Genomic DNA, 21037 nt, shown 5'->3' with positions numbered 1-21037 from the left:
TCCTAAGAATCTGTCATAATCATGACGGTGGATTCTTTTTCTAAAACGGGTCACTTAAGTCTGTTGACCGAGCTCCCGTCTACACGGCAGACAGCTGACCTACTTGTTGCCGCTGCGTTTAAGCTAACCACGACCTTCTTTCTCCCGGAGCTCTAAATTAACTTCTAATTAATTAGCGTCAAATGCCCTCTTTGGCTGCAAGTGAGTTGGGAAAGTGTCCAATGAGAAGCACTGAACCAGCACCGCCGAACCATTACACAATGGTGAATGAAAAACACTTTGGAACTTGAGCTGCAAAACCTTTATGAATCCATCACATTGAATTTTTTTTCATTATATTATATTATATTATATTATATTATATTAACTTACATGACATTACATTACATTATACTACATTATATTATATTATATTAATTAACATGACATGACATGACATTATAATAATTAACATGACATGACATGACATTATATTAACTTACATGACATTACATTACATTATACTACATTATATTATATTATATTAATTTACACGACATGACATGACATTACATTACATTATATTAATTAACATGACATGACATGACATTATATTAACTTACATGACATTACATTACATTATACTACATTATATTATATTATATTAATTTACAGGACATTACATTATATTAACTTACATGACATTACATTACATTATACTACATTATATTATATTATATTAATTTACATGACATGATATGACATTATATTATTTACACTACTTTTCCATCCCTTTTCTGTGGCCCCCCCTAGGTCCTCTTGTCAACCCACCTAGGGTCCACACTTCCAAAACCACTGGTCTGCATCACAAACTAAACTCATGGCCTGGGGGCCAATTCCGGCCCATCCAATCATTTTATGTGGCCTGCTGGGTGGTTGGCTCAAAATCAACGTACACTTATATTCTAATTGACTCGTAAAAGACATATGTGTTAAATATAAGTTAAGTCGACGATTATGGATTTGTCAACGATTATAAAGATACTTCCAATAAAAGTCAAAGTTCAACAGTAACAGTTTTAATTCGATTGTTAAAAAATAATGACAAACTGACTCATACATTATCTGAATCTCCCCTCATCGTCACAAACGTTATCTTTACATGTAGGGTCGACCGCACTTTTCCTGACCTTTGACCTCCTGGCAACAGTTAAACAAACAGTAACATGATCAACATCCTTTGGCTCCATCGCTTCCATTTCTCTCCATTCATCCCCCTATCGTTTATACTCTTTCATTTTTTGCCGTATCAACCTATTTCACCTCCTCGCCACTACCAGGTAGGCGTCCGTGCGCGTGCACGCCCGGCGCCTTCGACAGATGGCGCCTCGTAGAGGGAGGGAGTCTTTGGCTAACGCTAATGGAAGATTTGTCACATGACCCCCCGAGGCCGTTTTAATGACGTAAACACCATATGGCTCGTGCCGAGGAAAAAAAAAGGGGGCGGGCCCAAGGTATGCTAGTTAGCGACGTGAGCTCGTGCACACACAACACATGCACGTGCACACGCACGCATACACACCGTATATAAAAAAGCAGTGCTCATCCACACCAGCTCATAATGCTCGGAACGGTCACGGTCTAGCTCGGACGGAGATGAGGGATATTTGATCGGTATCTTAAAAACAACAGGTATGTTTAATTATAGTAAATTGGGAATAATTATTGAGTCAAATATTGTAGTTTTTTTCAAATCATCACCAATGATTTAATGAGATTTCTTTTTGGATTTAACTTTATCAATACTTGAATTAATATGAATCAAAAGTTAAAATATTTCATTCATTATTCAACTTTTTATTGAGTTTCTTATTAAGTTAATTACTAAATTGATTCATTTAATAGAAACACTACAAGCTCGTTTTAATTATTTCACAAGTTTCTCAAAAGCCAAATTCTTTTTAGCATCAGAACCACTTTTTTCAAGGAAGTTAAAAAAAAAGGGTTTTTTTGGTTCCAGACTCAGCATCATGACCAGGTCCGTGCGGGAGGAGCAAGCCGAGGAGGCAGACGATCTGCTCCACAGCCCTGCAGGAGCAGAGGACGAGGAGGGGGAGGAGGACGAGGAAGACCTGCAGATGGAGGAGGACGAGGAGGACGATGACGAACAGGAGGACGAGGACGGGGAGAACAAACCAAAGAGGAGAGGGCCCAAAAAGAAAAAGATGACTAAAGCCAGGATACAGAGGTGAGAACTTTTTTTTAAATTCTTTTGATTTAATCTTGTCTATAGAGCAGATAAATTCTTTAAAATTATTGTTTAATTCATCAAAACAATAAAGAGGTGTCATAAATATGAGACTAATATTGTCTTCTTTTAAACCAAATTGTTTTATTTAATCAGGATTACACTTAATACTGTATGACTTTTCTTTTGTTCCGACTTTATCCGACTTACATTATCTTAACTATTCGTTACGATATAAAAATAATTGTTAATATTTAAATGAATTATTTGATAAATCTGACCAGTGTGACCCCAATCTGTCATTTATGTCCATTTAAAAACATCTATTCTTAAACACTATCAGATAAATATTCTTGTTGCCAATAGCAACATTTTACAATCAGATAGAAAAAGCGAAAAAAAAAACACAATAATCTGTATCTTATTCTGAAGTCACTTCAGAATCAATTTGTTTCAAAAAATGCATTGAATTAAAGTTTCTAGTTAATAATATGCGTCGACAAAATGGGATTCAATTTAGAAACAAGACGGTTTGATCCACTTTATCCCTTCAGCTTAACCTCATGTCTCGTGTAAAATCTGATGGTCGTTTAAGAACCTTTGGATCTGTAACATCATCAGTCTGTTCTTTAGATGAATACTATGTTTTGTCAAAGGTTTTCTCAAGATTATTTTCCATTAAAAAATCTCGTTCCGTCAGGTTTAAAGTCCGGAGAATGAAGGCAAACGCGCGCGAGAGGAACCGCATGCACGGACTCAACGACGCCCTGGAGAGTCTGAGAAAAGTCGTGCCCTGTTACTCCAAAACCCAGAAGCTATCCAAGATCGAGACTCTCCGTCTGGCCAAGAACTATATCTGGGCCTTGAGCGAGGTCCTCCGCTTTGGCAAAGCTCCAGACCTGATGAGCTTCGTCCAGGCGCTCTGCAAAGGTGGGTCACGTGTTCTTCGACCACGATGACAGAACCTTGTATTCGGGTTTTTAACGTCATTTTTGATCTTCTTCTTGCAGGTTTGTCTCAGCCGACGACCAACCTGGTCGCGGGGTGTCTTCAGCTCAACCCCCGGACCTTCTTACCGGAGCAGACCCCGGACCTGCCGGCTCACCTCCCGCCCGCCGGCGCGGCGGTCTACCCCGGACAGTACTCTTTCCAGAACCCCGGCCTGACCGCCGGCCTCCCGAGCCCCCCTTACGGCACCATGGACCCCTCCCACATATTCCACCAGGTCAAAGGTCAGCCGTACGGCCCCGTGGACGCTTATTTCGACGGCGTGGTGGTGACGGAGGCCCCCGCGTTCGACCCGCCGCCCAGCCCGCCCCTCAGCATCAACGGGAACTTCTCCACGTTCAAGCACGAGTCTGCCGTCGCCGACTACGACAAGGGCTTCGCCTACAGCATGCCCTACGGCGGCGGTGCGGCGGCGTACGGGGGCGGGATCAGCAACCCGCGGTGCGTGGAACTGCAGGTGGACGGGCTGGTGGGCTTTGACGGACACACGCACCACGAGCGACTGATGAACGCCCAGTTGGACGCCATCTTCCAGGACTCCTGAGGGGACCGAAGGACGGTTCCAATTTCCAAAAAAGACACTCGTGAAGCTGCAGTGACGAACTTTTTTCTCGTAGCACTTCGAACCCGCAAGTGAATGTCTTTGTCAAGATCGGTATCTGTCAATCAATCAATAAGCAATAATCAGGAGGAAACTATGCAAATGCAGAATGATTCCAAATGCTTAATGGGGTCTTGTTATCTGCTAGAGTTAGATGCCAGTAGAGTGCCATAGTGTGCTTTTTTTCAAAAAAAAATAAAATACATTTAAAATCATGTCCAGGAGAAAATAGCATTCTGGATCCTGATTGTCGTGGCGACATTTTAAAGTCGAAGTTGAACCTACTTTATTGCTCGCCACGTTGCCAAAACAGTTAATAAACTAAACATTATTGTATTTAATCTCATTTTTTTTACTTTACTGAAAAGACCAGGAGTGTTAATTTTTCAGTCACTGGTTCATTGTTGAGGCTCGTCCCAAATCTGGACGACATTTCTCTTGCAAAACTATAAATACAAATGTTTTGCTTGATTATTGCTTTGTTTTAGCAATTAATAAAGTGCAAAATTGTAATCAATAGCCTTACAGAAGTTTCTGAATAGGTCTTAATCCATACAAGAAAATGATTTATAATCTCAGTAGCCATCAGTATATATAATTTGGGAATTGCCTCTATTAAAATACATCCAAAGTGTTCATACCATTCATGGTGAACCTGGAATCAACCTCATGATGTGGCACTTAAACATCCTGTTGAAAAGAGACACTTGATGAAGCCCTTTTAATTCCTCTATGTCGGGGTCCGCATGCAGTGGCTGCAAATGTTCATGTGATTTAGATTTTTTTTTCCTGCTGATTCTGTAACATTCTGTGATTTTTGTGTTGTTATTTTTTATCATAGATGCATATTAAGGATTTTTATTAAAAAGAAAAGCATTTAAATGAAACAGAGTTTTGCCCTTTTTTCCCAAATATTTCTTTACAGGTGAGAGCGACACACGTTAACTACACGCATGTTAATCTTTGCTTGTTTTGTTTAAGCTTAATTACTTTTTGTCCCTTCATTTCTTTTTGACTTGACTGCCCTAGTCCCAGCAGAAGCCCCCAGAAAATAGAATTAATATAATTTTTTAAATGCCTAATTAAAAAACATAATGAGCAAAATTCCCATTCATTTAAGTGAAGCTCAAATGTCACATGTTTAGGTACCTGAATGCAACATCTTAGAATATACCAGAGTTGTGTGTAAAAAAAAACAAACATTAAATGGCTTTGCTGATTTTTTAAATCCTTAAAATGTTAGTTTTGTGACAAAAACTTAAACATGATTTGTATAGTAAATAGTCCATTCATATTTATTTAAGGTGGTTACATTTTTATTTTTCTACTTTTGTTTCTCTACAATGTAAGGGACATTTAAATTACATTAAAAGTGAAAAATACAAACACAAGATTGACTAAAATCTTCTTGTACCTACTCCCAAGTGCTGAATATTAATTGATTTTAAATGAGGTCATCAAAGCCTAAATCAAATTAATGATTAATAAGAGTTTTTGGTCACGTTATTTATTTTATTTTCTAATTCTTTAGACAGAATCACACAGACATATTCAGTCCTGGTGGTGGAGGTTGCAGGCAACACTTTAAGTCCGTTCAAAATAATAAATGGCTTTATGAAGGCTGTTATTTTATGTTTAATCAAACAAAAAAATCAATATTTATATATTAAATATATTTATATATTTAAATACAAAATAAAACTGGTTGAGAGATTTTCTCAGCTATTCAAGGACTATATTAAGAATATTTTAATATCAATTAGATTAATAACTACATACATTTCTACAGCACTACTCTCATCCTGTGTCAGCATGTGTTTATGTGACACCACGAAAGATATGTTTTGTAACATCCTAATACTTACCCTTGTTTGTGATGCAGCTACACTCCGGGCAGCAGCTTGAACAGATGTGCGTCAATTGAAGGTTTTTTGTTTCAGTTTTTGAGCTGATCATAACACTGATTAATGCGGCTCAAACTCAACCATCTGTCACGGACACATATGCTGCGTCCGAGAGCTTCAGGCTGAGACGATGACGGCGGACGAACAGCCTCCTCGCTGAACTGTTAGATTTTCATCTGATAAAGTTATATTTTTGTTTTTAATTAGATTCATATGTTTATTTGAACTGGAAAATAATTTAAAGGGTTGGATAAACTATTAAAACAGATGAAAAACTATAATATCCGATTTACTTATATTCTATTTTTTAGAGTTTAACTCAGACTTGGACGAAGTGCAGGGGCCACATTCAGCCCTTTAACTATATTAATGTGGCCCTCATGAGGTCACAGATCATGTTAAAAATAACAATTTAATTTTGTATTTATTTATCGTATTCATTACTAGTCTCTCTATTATTATAGTGTTTTTTTTACTTTTGTCCTCCTTTTTGTCACTTTTGTGAGTCGTTATTATCGATGGGTATATTTAAAATCTAGAGGTATACTTGAAAATAATGTAAGTATACCAAGTATACTTAAACATAATTTAGGTATACTTCTAAGATACTAAGATAGATTTTTTATTTTTATAAAATCAAATCAAATAATATTTTTGGTAAATTTAGCTTGATTAAAAACTATTTACTCATTTTTTCCGCTTAATGGCCCTTCACAAAAGCCAATGCATAAAATACGGCCCCTTAAGGAAATGTAATTGCCCAAAACTGGTTTATCTTATCTAAACAAATGTATTCATTTAACAATCATTAAATATCCTGCTTATTTCTGGGCCTTTAACCTTAAAAATCACGCATTTATCAGTTTGTTTTTTTTCTTGAATACTCGATCTAACGATGTACAAATGTTTCCAAACAGATGGTTTTAGGGGAGGTGGGGGTCTTGGATCAAACATACTGCTGGGATGTGAGACTGTTTGCAGAACGTTCTGTTCTCTTGACAAAACAAAGAAAACTTACCGAATAAATCGACATGTAACCGAGAATCTAATATATTTTTAGGAATGAAATAACATAATAAACTGTACTAACTTTATTTGTAACAGCTATTTAGATTTATCTCTATGTTCAAATGGTTTAAATCTGATCAATTGTCCGTTGAGGACTACGTTGAATCTGATCCGTCCGGGAGGATATTGTTCTATGGGAATAAAGCTCCCGCGCGTCGCCATAGCAACGGGACCCCGGAAGTAGCGCCGCTGATCAGCTTAATGGACGTCTGTCTGGAAAGTTCCCTCGTCGAGGCCAGAATACTTTGTTGTTGTTGTTGTTGTTGTTTGTGAGTTTGTTTACCGAGCGGCGGACATTCCAGGCATGTCGCAGGGCGAGGAGGAGCCGCACAGACCGAGTACCAAGAGGAAAGTCTGGACAAAGAGGAGGGTGGAGGTCGAGAAGAAGGAGGTCCTGGAGGAAGAGGAGCTCAGGTGAGCCTCGGCCATTAGGTCTAAAAACCTATTGGAAGCCCCTCATAGACACACCCTTTCTGATGCGAAATGATCCGGATTCATGTGTCGTTTGAAACCGACTCTAAGTGAGCAACAGGTGTAAAGTGCGCGTCGTAAACACAGGAAGATGCGCACCTGAGCGTCGCGAAGAAATGACGAAAACAGTGTTTGTGCGCGTGTGTAGCTTTTTCAACGATCACGCTCTTAACTCTTAATCATTTTTGTGCTTGTAATTTTGAATAATAGCATAAACAAATCACAATAGTATTTAATATAAACCAGTTATTTGGTTGTCTGTTTGTAAATATATTACTTTATATATATATATATATATTTAAAGGTTGAATTTGTTTGCGATTGAGTAGCTTGGTACTCTCTTGGTATTTTCTGGTCATTTTAATGTTTTTTATTACATTTAAATGACAAAGAATGCACATGAATAATATACAGATTATTAAACAACATTTATTGAAAATGTTCAACCTTTATGTAGAGATTATTGAATTAAACTGTTAACAAAATTATTCAATACTTAAATTGAAAGTTTCAGCATTAAAATGTTTAATTCAACCATTTAATAGTCTGATGACACTCCGTTCATACATACTTTTATTTGAATTAGCTTGTTAAATCTTAAACTTTTTTTATTTTTATAGCATTTTTGTGTAAGCCTTACTAAGACACAACAGATATAGCTATTCAAAAGCTAACTAATGCATATGTTTATTTGTAGAGGAGAATATAGGAGAATATTCATGAATTCAAAAGGTTCTTCTTTTTTGGAATTGAATAAAGTTCCATATTTGGGACTTTTTTGAATAAACAGTCACATTTTCTACTTCATTATGGACATTGTCTTAAAGACAAAAGTTCTTCTCTGCTCGGCTTCTCCCGTGTCATCCGAGTGTGTTCGTCTGTGTTCCAGTGAGCGGTGTATGCTGCGTGGGATCTTCCAAATAGAAAAGAAGAGTCATGATGTGCTGCTCACAAAGACCAAGTTGTCCTGGACCCCCATTGTCCCGGAGAACCCCACAGGTTAGTTGCAAAGAGGAGAATGAATGTTATGGATTACAGAATGGATTTTCTTTAGAGCACTTATATTATAATAATCAGGAATCTAATACATTTAATAGTCGTCTAATACTGGTCAATGTTTTTGCAACTCAATTTTTAGAAACTGTGATGAAGCTGGTGTTAATTATTGGTCAGTATCAATAATGCAAAGTGAAAAAATCTTCTTCATTTGAGTGGATCTTTAGATAATACTGGGTCTTTTTGCTTTGGCCCCTGTGAGCTAATTTTATGACCCAACAAATGTCACCCCAAATAAAGTCTTTAAGTCAAAAATCTGAAGCGAGTACAACATGAGTACACACTTCAATGATTTGTTTATTTTATTAAATCCTGGTGACTGGTTACCTGGTTACTCGTGATTGTATCTTCTGAGAGTGAGAGTGACCTGGTTTCTGGTTTGATAACGTTTTACACTTTTTTTTCCTTTTCTTTTTTCCTAATTAAAAAACATGTTTTCTACCATGTGCTTCTATGCTTGATGTATTGTGGATATGTTTTTCTTCAGATAAAAACAAATATCATAATCTTAACCCACTTATAATAATCCCTTTTCTCAACATGCGGTCATGATTATTTGTGGAGGTGTAGTACATCTGATAGCAAAAATTGTGTGCACACATTGAGGCCAATCTGTCAGTTTGTTTTTCATCCAAGATAATGTCACAGAGCCAGCGTGTGTGTGCAATGTGTGTTTGTGTGTTGGCAACGGGAAAGAACAATATGGTCTGGCATGCGGGGGGTTATTTGGATGGATCTCAGCGAGAGAAGATTAAAACATACGCACACTGACACAGTCTTGTCCAGGAACCACCGTGGCACCGTCCAAGTTCCACACTTTAGATTGTCCACATATTTCAGGAAAACCACAGTGACAGCTAAAAAATAAAGTCCCTGCCTCCTCACCAGCTATATTACTGACGTGTATATCTTTATTTTCACCTTTTAAGAAAACACTGTGAACTGTAAAAACACATGTTTAACATTTATTTTAGAAGCAACCATTTATTTTCAAACCAGAATCAAACATGAACTTGCATTAATACCGATATAACCTTGTAAGTAAGTAAGTAAGTAATTTTTATTTATATAGCGCTTTTCCAGACCAGGGTCACAAACCGCTTAAACAATCAAAACAATATTCAATAAAGTATATACTTTAAAGGTCAAGATAAAACTGATAAAACAACAGGAGTTCCAGAAAATCAAGTAAAAGCCTGAACAAATAGAAACGTCTTAAGATGTTTCTTGAAGGAGTCAGTAGATCCATCAAGCGCAAAGAGAGAGGAAGATCGTTCCAAAGCTTAGGAGCAACTAAACCGTGTGCGAGGAACCATCAGTAGATTCTGATCCACAGACCTAAGAGCCCGAGCTGGGGTGTAAGGCTGGATCAGATCAGTGATGTAAGGAGGAGTCTGACCATGAATAGATCTGAAAGTAAGAACCAGAATTTAAAAGTTGATCCTGAAAGAAACTGGAAGCCAGTGAAGAGATTTAAGGATCGGAGAAATGTGAGTTCTTCTACTTGAGCGTCCTAGTAGTTATCAGAATTAGCAACTTTTATTGCTAGTATTTTAAACACGAACGCAGGAACAGGAAATAGAATTTCAAAATAAATCAATATTTTTCTCTATCCTCGCAGCCGAGATCGGCCTTCAGCAAACACGCGTGCTGCCGCTACAGGACGTGTTCACCGTGAAGGTGAAGCGACGGCGAACGGCGGGCCAGAACGCCGGGACCGGCCCGGTGCTCGGTGTGGTGCTTCTCCATTGCAGGAGAAAGGGAAGAATGCTTGAGGAGGCCACGCTGCACCTCAACAATGCCTCCTCTGAACACACACACATCTGGTACAACTCCCTGAAGGACATATTAAAAGGTAGGAAAAAGCTACCATTTTGTGTGATCAACTTTTTTATTTTGTAATCAGTATACACATGTCTTAGTAATCTACGTGATACAAAAGAATGTCCATGATGACTTGTGTTACATAATCGTGTAGTGACGTTGTCATTGATAAGGTGATTAGGTACATGTGTAGCAGGATTTAAATTTATAATAATCCACAGCCATCATCAGCCTTCATAAGAACTGAGTCAACAGGCTTATTGTAGGTAGAGGGTCAAACGTCTGAAGGATGTCTTTAGTCATTATCATTAGGCTATTCAAAGTAGAATGGTTGAGCTTTATCTCCGGGAAAGTAATGGTTTTGACACGCATAGACATGAACCCAACATAAAATACTGGTTTCAAAATCTCACTCAGGATTTGAGTGTCTTGACGATTCTGTATTACATGGACTTTTACTATTGGTCATATACTTGCTTCAATGGACAGCAGTCAGTGCTGACCCCAACCATTTTGAAGGGCTTTTAATGGTCAGTCATTAAAGAGATGGATGACGGACAAATTCAAAATTCACTCGTTTTTTACTCACCCTCATGTCGACTAAGGGTTAGGTAGTAATCTGTTCCTTTTTAGAGTTATAGACAAGAATGTATTTTCATTTTAATGTAGCGACTGGAGTTCAGTGGTCTTGCTATTCATCTACATCCAAAATAAAACACTCAAAAACATCCAAATATCTCCATACTGCTCATCCGCAATGTCCAATGTAGTTTAAGGTGGATTGTAGCAGGAGCTCTTAGTCTTTCAGCTCCAGCTACAAGTCTTTTTTATTGAAACACGTCGCAAGTGTCTGGCCTGGGATCTTCTGATAAAAACAAACCTAAAATATTGACTTATTTAGTGTTTTTTCCAGAAAAAATTCTCATGTCGAGGCTTCAATACAAGAGGGATGTTACAGATTAGCAGTATGGATGGATTTTGATGTTTTTAACTGTGTTATTTTTGACGTACATTTGTACTGTGTCTATAACTCTAAAAAAGAACAGATTACTCTGAAGATAATCCCAACCTTTAGTCGACATGAGGGGGAGTAGAAAATGAGTGAAATATGAATTGTAAAGAAACCATATCCTCCAATGGTTGGTCAGATTTGTCTACCAAAGGATCAAATCTCTCTCAGTGACCTGAAGACTAATGCTGTTCATAGACTTCTGTTCAAAACAATCATTACCCAGCAGATGAACCATTACCTGATCAGACCAGGTGTTAACACTTCACTGTGCAAATGGCTACCGGGTATTTTGACAGGGAGACCGCAAGTAAGTAAGTAAGTCATTTATATTTGTAGAGCGCTTTTCCAGACCAGGGTCACAAAGCGCTTAAACAATCAAAACAATACTCATTAAAAATATACTTAAAACACTGAGACCAACACAGGAGTCTCAGAAAATCAAGGAAAAGCCTGCACGAATAATCTGCAAGCAGTTTGGTTTGGCAACAACACATCCACCAGCGTAACAACCAACACACAAGCCCTCTTACAGATGTTTTTTACTACTATATATTCACATTAAAAAACATCTTAATGAGAAATAATCATCATCATCATCATCATCATCATAAAGTTAGTGGAAAAAACGATCATATATTGACTTCATGGAACGCTACACTAACAGAAAGACGCCCCATTTTGCCTCAGAGCCATTATATTTACATACATAATCTCTAGATAAAATCCTTCCTGACATCTAAAAAATGTTATTGATATGACAGTAAAATCCATTGAGTACGGAAACACGGCACTAGGCGAGTGTTTAACTTGCAGTTACATATTAACTAATGTGCTCATGGGCTCCGTGAGTGTTACTATGGTAATGGCCATGTTGATGGTATTAAGTTCTAGGAGGCACCACCTGCCACCATTTAATACACACCAAACCAGCGAGTTACGTCAAAATCACTTGCACCCTGCATCTAGTCCGTATGTGAGCATAAACTGTCACCGAAAAACTATTCCATTTTATGGTTGTCATGAATAATTAAGTTAGGCATGTTGTGTTGCTCGAGGGATGGATGCTGATCAATCACTGCAACAAGAATCTGAGCCAGAACCTTTCTTCCGTGGTCTAGTAAAGTGGTGGACAAAAAAAACAATGTGGTTTATTAATAAGCTGTTGAGATTCTAAGGTGAAGCAGCACCACTGACTGCGACCGGCTGCCGAGCCTAGAGCAACTTGATCTCCCTTTGCTTTTAAATTATAATGACTTACTTACTGAATGACCTCTTTAAAAACCAAGTTTATCTAAAGAAAGACAACAAAACAAAATATATTTTTCATGTCTCCCCTTACTCTTCAAAATGGGGAAAATTTTAAGTACTATATGTAAGTAATTAAAGTAAGTAAGTAATATTTATAGAGTGCTTTTTTAGACCAGGGTCACAAAGCGCTTAAACAATAAATTAAGAAAATATACTAAAAAAAGATCAAGATAACACAGAGAAAAACACAGGTGTCCCGGAAAATCATTAAGTAAATAAAAATAAATATATGGTTAATTTGGGCTAATTTGCTGTGTGGCTAATGGGTTTCATTCTGAAGTGTTATCCTTTGGAGTTGTTTATTTCTTAATGCCTTTCTTTATAGGAGAATAAAATAACTTCCTCCCAGATCTGCTTAAGAAATCACTTTAGGATAAACTAGAATTGTTGACAGGAGGCTAGTTAGCTTCAAACCTTTTACCTTAATGCATAAGTAAAGCTGTGCATCTTAGATTAAAAAAATGAGATCTAGTTTCCTTCCTGTTGCAGCAACTAAATCCAGCACCCACATACTTTAAAGGATTCCTTATTCTCTTTGGCATTTGGCAGCCACCCCACTACTACTACTACTACTACTACTGAACTGATAGGTGAAAACAATGCGGTGACATCTGGTCAAACAGCTGGCGCCTTCTCGGGATCACAGATCGCGTAACTGAATTTACCCAACGTCCATGCATGTATGTCCAGGTTTCAGCCACCGGCCGAAGTACCTCAAAGTCTTCATCAACCCCAGCAGTCACAAGAAGGAGGCCGTCCACATCTACAGAGAGCACGTGGCGCCTCTTTTCAAGATGGTCGACATCACCACCGACATCACCGGTCAGTTCCTGAATCCCTTATGATCATAAATGTTTGGCGCCACGAGGGCTTACTTTGGGTTTTTGAATTGATACTCTTCTATTTGCTGACTTAAAGTCAGGAATAAACTTAAAAATATTTTCTTGTTAATGAAACAAGAGTAAGGTTTCCAATAATGAACAGACAGGACCAACTTAGACCCTTCTGGTCCCCGTAATGTGTGTGTGCTTTGGGTCTAAAGGTCAGGCTTAATGGGAGTCTCTGGTTGCTATGAAACCTGATAGTGGAGGCAGAGCTTGGTCCATCTGCTGATAAAGGAGAGGTGTCCTGCTCATCCCCGACTTCTCTCACTCTCCCTCTCCTCCTGCCTCCAACCCTACATTCTTAGCATCTGTTGCACTAATGTCTTTTTAGAAGTCCTCCAACACATGACCCCCCACGAGCAAGACTCTAGCCCAGGGGTGGGCGATTATAATTCTTCAAGGGGCCACATTAAATTCTGTGACTGTTGTTAGGGGCCGTCAAGCAAAAAGAAAGACGAAAAAAAATCACAAGAAAAAGGACATTTACCATTAGGCTGTGACATTCATTAATTGTATTCTTGAATATATAAGTTTATTTCAAAACATTTCTTCAACTAACTTATAAAAAATGTTTTGAGGGATTAATATATACTCGAAAAAAGGAGGGGAAAATTAATGTAATGTCAATGAATAATAAATACAAAATACATTTGTTAATGCATTAGAACCATTTATACATGATCAATCTTTGACATTACTAGGGCCGCATAAATACAGTCAAAGGGCTGCATGTGGCTGCTCTAGCCCTTTGATATATTTACACTTGTGTTTTTCCGTCTCAAAACCTTCTCCTCTCTTCCTCCCCAGTGACTGAAAATAAGGGGCACTCTCTTTCGGTGATGATGGAATCAAAGCTGGATGATTTTGATGGGTTAGTAGGGTCTTCCTTTTCATTCCGTAGCCTCCCAAAGCTATCGTTAAGGCTGCAATTGAATGCCGTAGTGACCGAACCCTCACTTCCCTTTTGGCAGCGAGTACCACAACCTGGTTATACCGTCTCCTCGCAATGTCTCTCCTGGTGAGACTGCAGCCTGCTCACACCATTAGATGGCAAAAGAGGCAGGGGAGGCACTGCTTGACTGTTTTGGCATTCTGTCTTTCTCTCTCTTCCTCCACTCTACGACGACCTACTGCAGTTTATTTTTGTTAAATCTCTGTTTTTCAAACAGACATGTTTTTGTAGCTGTAGACATTTGTATTTTCCATGTGTGTGTGATCGCCACCCATGCGTGTTTATGTGTAGATAATCAGCTTTGGGGCTCAGTCCTTATAAAGCTTAATGTTCTTAGAGAAGATTAGCTTAGTGTTGCGAAGTTAGCAACTTTCTGTCTATGTGTGCATATGTGGGTGTATGAATGTGAGACTGTTATCGTGAGGATTTGATAGGAACCTGTGAATGCGACCGGCAATGCCACTAGTGAGGAGAAAGATCTGAAAAAGAGACTTTCTAAGGGTGTAAAGAAATGATGAACACTTCGCTCGCCACTTGAAAAAAAGTGGTGCTTTTTACTCATCGGGAACGTCATCCCTGGTGCCAAGAACTGCTACACATTTGCCTAAAGTGTAAAGGGAGAGAAGATTATAACATGTTATCAATAACGCCCTAACCCTGCTTTAGGTTGGGGTATAAAGTTAATGAAGTTAGCATACACAAGAAACGTATATAATAGCAGCGTCAATCTGGGAAGATCCCCTATTTACTTGACTCTTGTAACTCTACAAGTCTGTGTGGATTTAGCTAATGAACTGTAGCACACGTTTTGTTAAAGTACATCTGCTTGTCTGTATCCATCAGAGTGGTGTGTGTTGGTGGAGATGGTTACGTGGCGGAGGTTTGCCACTCTCTGGTCCACCGTGCACAGCATGATGCAGGATTTCCAATAAAACCCGTAAAAGCAGTGCTACCACTGGGTATCATTCCTGCTGGTAAGACCATACACCTTCATATATATATATATATATATATATATATATATATATATATACAGTGGGGCAAAAAAGTATTTAGTCAGCCACCGATTGTGCAAGTTCTCCCACTTAAAATGATGACAGAGGTCTGTAATTTTCATCATAGGTACACTTCAACTGTGAGAGACAGAATGGGAGAAAAAAATCCAGGAATCCACATTGTAGGATTTTTAAAGAATTTATTTGTAAATTATGGTGGAAAATAAGTATTTGGTCACTTCAAACAAGGAAGATCTCTGGCTCTCACAGACCTGTAACTTCTTCTTTAAGAAGCTCTTCTGTCCTCCACTCCTTACCTGTATTAATGGCACCTGTTTGAAGTCGGTATCTGTATAAAAGACACCTGTCCACAGCCTCAAACAGTCAGACTCCAAACTCCACTATGGCCAAGACCAAAGAGCTGTCGAAGGACACCAGGAAAAGAATTGTAGACCTGCACCAGACTGGGAAGAGTGAATCTACAATAGGCAAGCAGCTTTGTGTGAAAAAATCAACTGTGGGAGCAATTATCAGAAAATGGACGACATACAAGACCACTGATAATCTCCCTCGATCTGGGGCTCCACGCACGATCTCATCCCGTGGGGTCAAAATGATCATGAGAACGGTGAGCAAAAATCCCAGAACCACATGGGGGGACCTGGTGAATGACCTGCAGAGAGCTGGGACCAAAGTAACAAAGGTTACCATCAGTAACACACTACAACGACAGGGAATCAAATCCTGCAGTGCCAGACGTGTCCCCCTGCTTAAGCCAGTGCATGTCCAGGCCCGTCTGAAGTTTGCCAGAGGGCACATGGATGATACAGCAGAGGATTGGGAGAATGTCATGTAGTCAGATGAAACCAAAGTATAACTTTTTGGTATAAACTCAACTCGTCGTGTTTGGAGGATGAAGAATACTGAGTTGCATCCCAAGACCACCATACCTACTGTGAAGCATGGGGGTGGAAACATCATGCTTTGGGGCTGTTTTTCTGCTAAGGGGACAGGACGACTGATCCGTGTTAAGGAAAGAATGAATGGGGCCATGTATCGTGAGATTTTGAGCCAAAACCTCCCTCCATCAGTGAGAGCTTTGAAGATGAAACGTGGCTGGGTCTTCCAGCATGACAATGATCCCAAACACACCGCCCGGGCAAAGAAGGAGTGGCTCCGTAAGAAGCATTTGAAAGTCCTGGAGTGGCCTAGCCAGTCTCCAGACCTCAACCCCATAGAAAATCTGTGGAGGGAGTTGAAAGTCTGTGTTGCTCGGCGACAGCCCCAAAACATGCTCTCGAGAAGATCTGCATGGAGGAATGGGCCAAAATACCAGCTACTGTGTGTGCAAACCTGGTAAATACCTATAGTAATCGTTTGACCTCTGTTATTGCCAACAAAGGTTATATTACAAAGTATTGAGTTGAATTTTTGTTATTGACCAAATACTTATTTTCCACCATAATTTACAAATCAATTCTTTAAAAATCCTACAATGTGAATTCCTGGATTTTTTTTTTCACATTCTGTCTCTTACATTTGAAGTGTACCTATGATGAAAATTACAGACCTCTGTCATTATTTTAAGTGGGAGAACTTGCACAATTGGTGGCTGACTAAATACTTTTTTGCCCAACTGTATATACTGTATATAATAAAATAATTAGTGTTCTTATGTTCTAAATATATATATATATATATATATATATACATAAGAACAATGATTATTGTTGGATATGCTCATTATGTACTTGTGACTGTTCTGCTGAAGACTTAATGCTTTAAAAATATTTCTATTGTACATAAATACATGTTGTTTACTGTGTTGTTTATCTTGTGACAGGCTCTACTGATGTAGTTTCATGTTCTGTTCATGGGGTTAGAGATCCAGTCACTGCAACTCTGCACATCCTACTAGGTTTGTCCTCTTGTTCTACTCACAGGCTTTTCAAGGTTTTTTCCTAACAATCTGTGAACATTTAGCAACTGTGAAGAAGACGCCCATCAGTAAAAGCTAATGATAAGGAAGAATGAACTGTGAACTAGGAGAAGAAAAAACAGACGTGAAATCGAATCAGAAATTGGGAATAACAATAGACAATAGAAGACAAAAACATTGATCAAAATCAAATTTTCTCAGGTAGAATCTAGATTCGCTTAATGCACCAGGAAAAAACAAGATAATGTGGAAAAACAAATGGGATGTCAACATAAAACAGCTTTTCAATCCAGACGCGCTGACACCACGGACTGGAACGAGAAAACTTCTATAGATGCTGCAGGATTGATGATTGCAAATTGGTTCCAGTTGAATGTCATTTCCTGTCAGGTGAACAACGGGACACAAAAAGGAAATGTCTAATGTTGATGCTTACCCGAACCTACAGGTCATCTGCAGCTGGTGGACATGTGCAGCTTTTCATCTCCTGGTCAGCTGGTACGTTATGGTTTCTCAGCCATGTTTGGATTTGGAGGACAGAGTCTGGCTCGTTCTGAGAAAAAGAAGTGGATGCCGTCCACAAGGCGAAGGGAATATGCTGTGGTTAAAACCCTTGCCCGGCTGAGGTATTTCTTAAGGCCTCACTATTTCAACTCTTGGGACTCTTTTTAGTAAACTTTTGGTTGTTCTGTTACAGACCTGAAGACTGCCAACTGAAGTTCTTACCTGTGAAGAAATCCTCCAGGTAAGTTATACTTTATTGATTAAAATGATAGGTATGGATCGCTGGAATGAAATTGTGTCAAATCTCCCAGAGATCCAGATGACTTGGCTGGTGTAGAGGAGGAGGAGGAAGAGTCCTGGGTCACCAAAGATGATCTGTACCTGAATATAATCATCACTTCCATTCCTTGTCTCAATCCTCATGCGCCACGAGGACTGGCCCCCAACACCAGGTATAAGACGCACTGTTGATGCTGTTGATTCTTATGTTGCTTTCTTGGAAGTTGCATGGAATTTCTAGGCATTGCTTGATGTCACTTCTGGTTGTTCCATCTTAGGCTCTTGTTTTTGAAGGTCGAGTCACTCTGCGCCCTCTTAGCTTTCTTTCTTTCAAGACCCCCTCTTAGTCCTAAGGGTTCCTCCATTCCCCTTTCTGTCAGGACGTAGGCCACAGAATGTGAAGCTTTCTTCCATTTAACTTCATCTCAATCACCAGTTGTTTGCCTGAGATCTGGGATTGTAAACCTTGTTGGATCCAAGCCTTGTTGAGTTTCACTTTCTTATCTGTCTTGTCTGACACGCCACATTCCAAAAATGTTTATGGATATTAGCCATTTTAGATAGAAGTTCATTTTAGAGCATATACCTGCACAATGTTTTCCAATGCTTTCTAAACAGGGAAACACACACACAAATAATAACATTGTTGTATTATTTTTTAATTAATTTTACACAAGTCATATTTGTTTATTATTTCTGTTTGTTTTCGGTTTAATTGTGAAAGCAATGAATACTGGATTTTAATAACACTTTTAACGAAAGAAATGGGTTGTTTCACATTCCTATTTTGTTTGATGACAAGATATTTACAAATATAGAGAGTCTTGGGCTTCATTTTCAAAAAATGTTGTTGTTTTGTATGAAAAATGTGACTCATGCCTTAGCCTGCTACCTCTATTCCTGATTGGTCCTTTAAATTAATTTTTTGGCACATAATATAAACTTCTGTTCTTTTGTTCAAGTTTTTTTTGTTTCTCGACCTTTTGAAGATTTCTTTATTTCATTATTTTAGATTATCCAACGGCAGTGCAGAGCTGATCACAGTGGGAGACACCAGTAGGTCGGAGTTCTTCAAGCACCTGAAGAGATACAACAGCTCCAGTGGACAGGTGAGGACGGAATAGTTCTTGTTTAGCCGCCACTGCCCTGTCGCTTCTGATCTGATCACTGTCTCCGGAATAAGAGGTGAAGGTGGCGATCAGATTAGCCTGATTGTCCCCAGACTCTTCCCAGTAACCCAATTTCTATAAATACTGTGTTTGTTGATCTGCCAAGTAAACAGCGTTAACTCTTTGACCTACATTCTCTGTCCTACTGGGTCACGTACAGCACGTAGGGTTATCCCTGCATGGTTAACTAGAACCAGTCGTCGCTGGAAAAGTAAAAAAAAAAGTGATCTAACATTAGTTTTATCATGGTTTGTCTGTCAGTCTACAAAAACCTAGTATTCATGTTTGTATAATACATCCTATAAATACGTTTATAGACAATACATTCTCTTTACTAACTTATTAGAAAGTACTTTTTTGGTAATATATGTAATATAAAGCATTTGGTATTGATAGTAAATACTGCACTGACACGAGGTCATTCATTCACAATAGATGTAGTTCAACGTGTGTCTGTGTAGCCTCTGCTGCCACCATATGGAGCACCAGGGGGTTGACCTCCGGCTCAACAACCGTCTCTCTCTGTCCAGTTCAACTTCAACTTCGTAAACACTCACACGGTCTCGGCGTTAGAACTGTGTGTGTGTCCACGAGCCCAAACCGATGTCCCCGATACTGACAGCGATGACGTGTCCCAGTCCTCGGCCAGCATCCAATCAGACGTCAGCCCGTCCTTTCCCTGGAACATCGACGGCGAGCTGGTGGAGATGACTAGCAAAGTGACGGTCAGGTAAGATGCTAAATAATATTTTTGTAGTCGCTCCAACTCAAACTCAGGAGGAAGGTTGACTTATCAAAATTCCCAGAATGTGTGACATCGCCTTTCATCTGTTACTGAATCTGTATTTGGGGCCATCTTGGAAATGCAGTCTTACTTTATGATGGTTCTGATGAAGCTTCATGAAGCAGTGTCATTATTTTCAGTGTCCACTAGATGGCGGTCTCTGCACTATTTTTCCTTTGTTTTGAACAACTGTTCTAATGAAACATCACATCATTTTTAAACTGATGGCGCCACCTACTGACCTCTTAACAACATGACACTGCTTCATGAAGCTTCATCACTAGCCTTACAAGTTCAGGTAGAATTCAGCCAAGAGATCATTTTTAAATGACAGTTAACTTTTACCCAGAGTGGTCAATGTAATTTACCTTCTAAGTAAAGCAACCTTCTGGCTAATGCTTATGTTTGTGATGCGTTCAGGGTCCATCCATCACTTATAACTCTGTATGGTGAAGAGGTGGATCAAGCGGACGAGACGTTACCTTGCAGCTGCTTCTGAAGAAACTGGAGGGCATCATATTGACCCCACCTGCTGGCTTTCATGATGACCAGCCGACTGTTTACTTTTTTATACGAAGCAAAACACACCTTTACTCTTTTTTTGTAAATATTTTATTGTATTTTTCAAGGTTTTGATCAAATTATTCTTCAAATGTTTGTATCTTATGTACATTTTTTTTTAACATTTTTTAACATTTTTTGTTATCAAAAGTTAAACAGAATAAATAAATGTTTCTGTTGATTTTTCTGGTTATATTCGAAGCACAAACCCACAGAGGTTTATATTCAAGTTTTGTTTTTGCATCACAGACGATAAAATAATTCTGACAAATGTACATTTTAAGATCAAATAATACAAACAACTGTGAGGAGAAAGGAGAGTAAATTTAGGCAGATCAGACCTTTCATTTGCCTAAAGGAGCTGAAACTATGGAAATCGTTCTTATTTAATATGTGTTAAAATGGTGTCATTTAAATTTAAAGAAGCTGAAATCCTCAGAATATTACTTTGTATGTAATACAAATGGTTTAAATGTGTTGGACACACACAG

The 21037-nt window shown here is 38.7% G+C and overlaps 2 protein-coding genes across 2 annotated transcripts; both read left to right on the top strand.

Moving 5' to 3' along the window:
- Nucleotides 1–1612: 1612 nt before the first annotated feature.
- neurod1 (neuronal differentiation 1) lies at nucleotides 1613–4702 on the top strand. Its single transcript, XM_087803902.1, has 4 exons — nucleotides 1613–1671; nucleotides 2000–2227; nucleotides 2928–3157; nucleotides 3238–4702. Exons 2-4 carry the CDS (start codon nucleotides 2010–2012, stop codon nucleotides 3777–3779), a joined length of 990 nt encoding a protein of 329 aa, XP_087660028.1. The 5' UTR covers nucleotides 1613–1671; nucleotides 2000–2009; the 3' UTR covers nucleotides 3780–4702.
- A 2332-nt stretch (nucleotides 4703–7034) lies between these two features.
- On the top strand, nucleotides 7035–20573 carry cerkl (CERK like autophagy regulator). Its single transcript, XM_087803956.1, has 13 exons — nucleotides 7035–7222; nucleotides 8169–8278; nucleotides 9957–10190; nucleotides 13170–13301; nucleotides 14171–14234; nucleotides 15159–15289; nucleotides 17154–17228; nucleotides 17698–17875; nucleotides 17947–17994; nucleotides 18065–18205; nucleotides 19045–19141; nucleotides 19732–19931; nucleotides 20406–20573. The coding sequence occupies exons 1-13, from the start codon at nucleotides 7113–7115 to the stop codon at nucleotides 20482–20484; spliced, it is 1599 nt and encodes a 532-aa protein (XP_087660082.1). The 5' UTR covers nucleotides 7035–7112; the 3' UTR covers nucleotides 20485–20573.
- Nucleotides 20574–21037: the final 464 nt, after the last annotated feature.

Source organism: Callionymus lyra, chromosome 12, assembly GCF_982586985.1.
Source record: "Callionymus lyra chromosome 12, fCalLyr1.hap1.1, whole genome shotgun sequence".
NCBI classification, from domain to species: domain Eukaryota; kingdom Metazoa; phylum Chordata; class Actinopteri; order Syngnathiformes; family Callionymidae; genus Callionymus; species Callionymus lyra.
The sequence above is the reverse complement of the archived record's forward strand: the minus strand, read 5'-3'. Positions and strand labels throughout refer to the sequence as shown.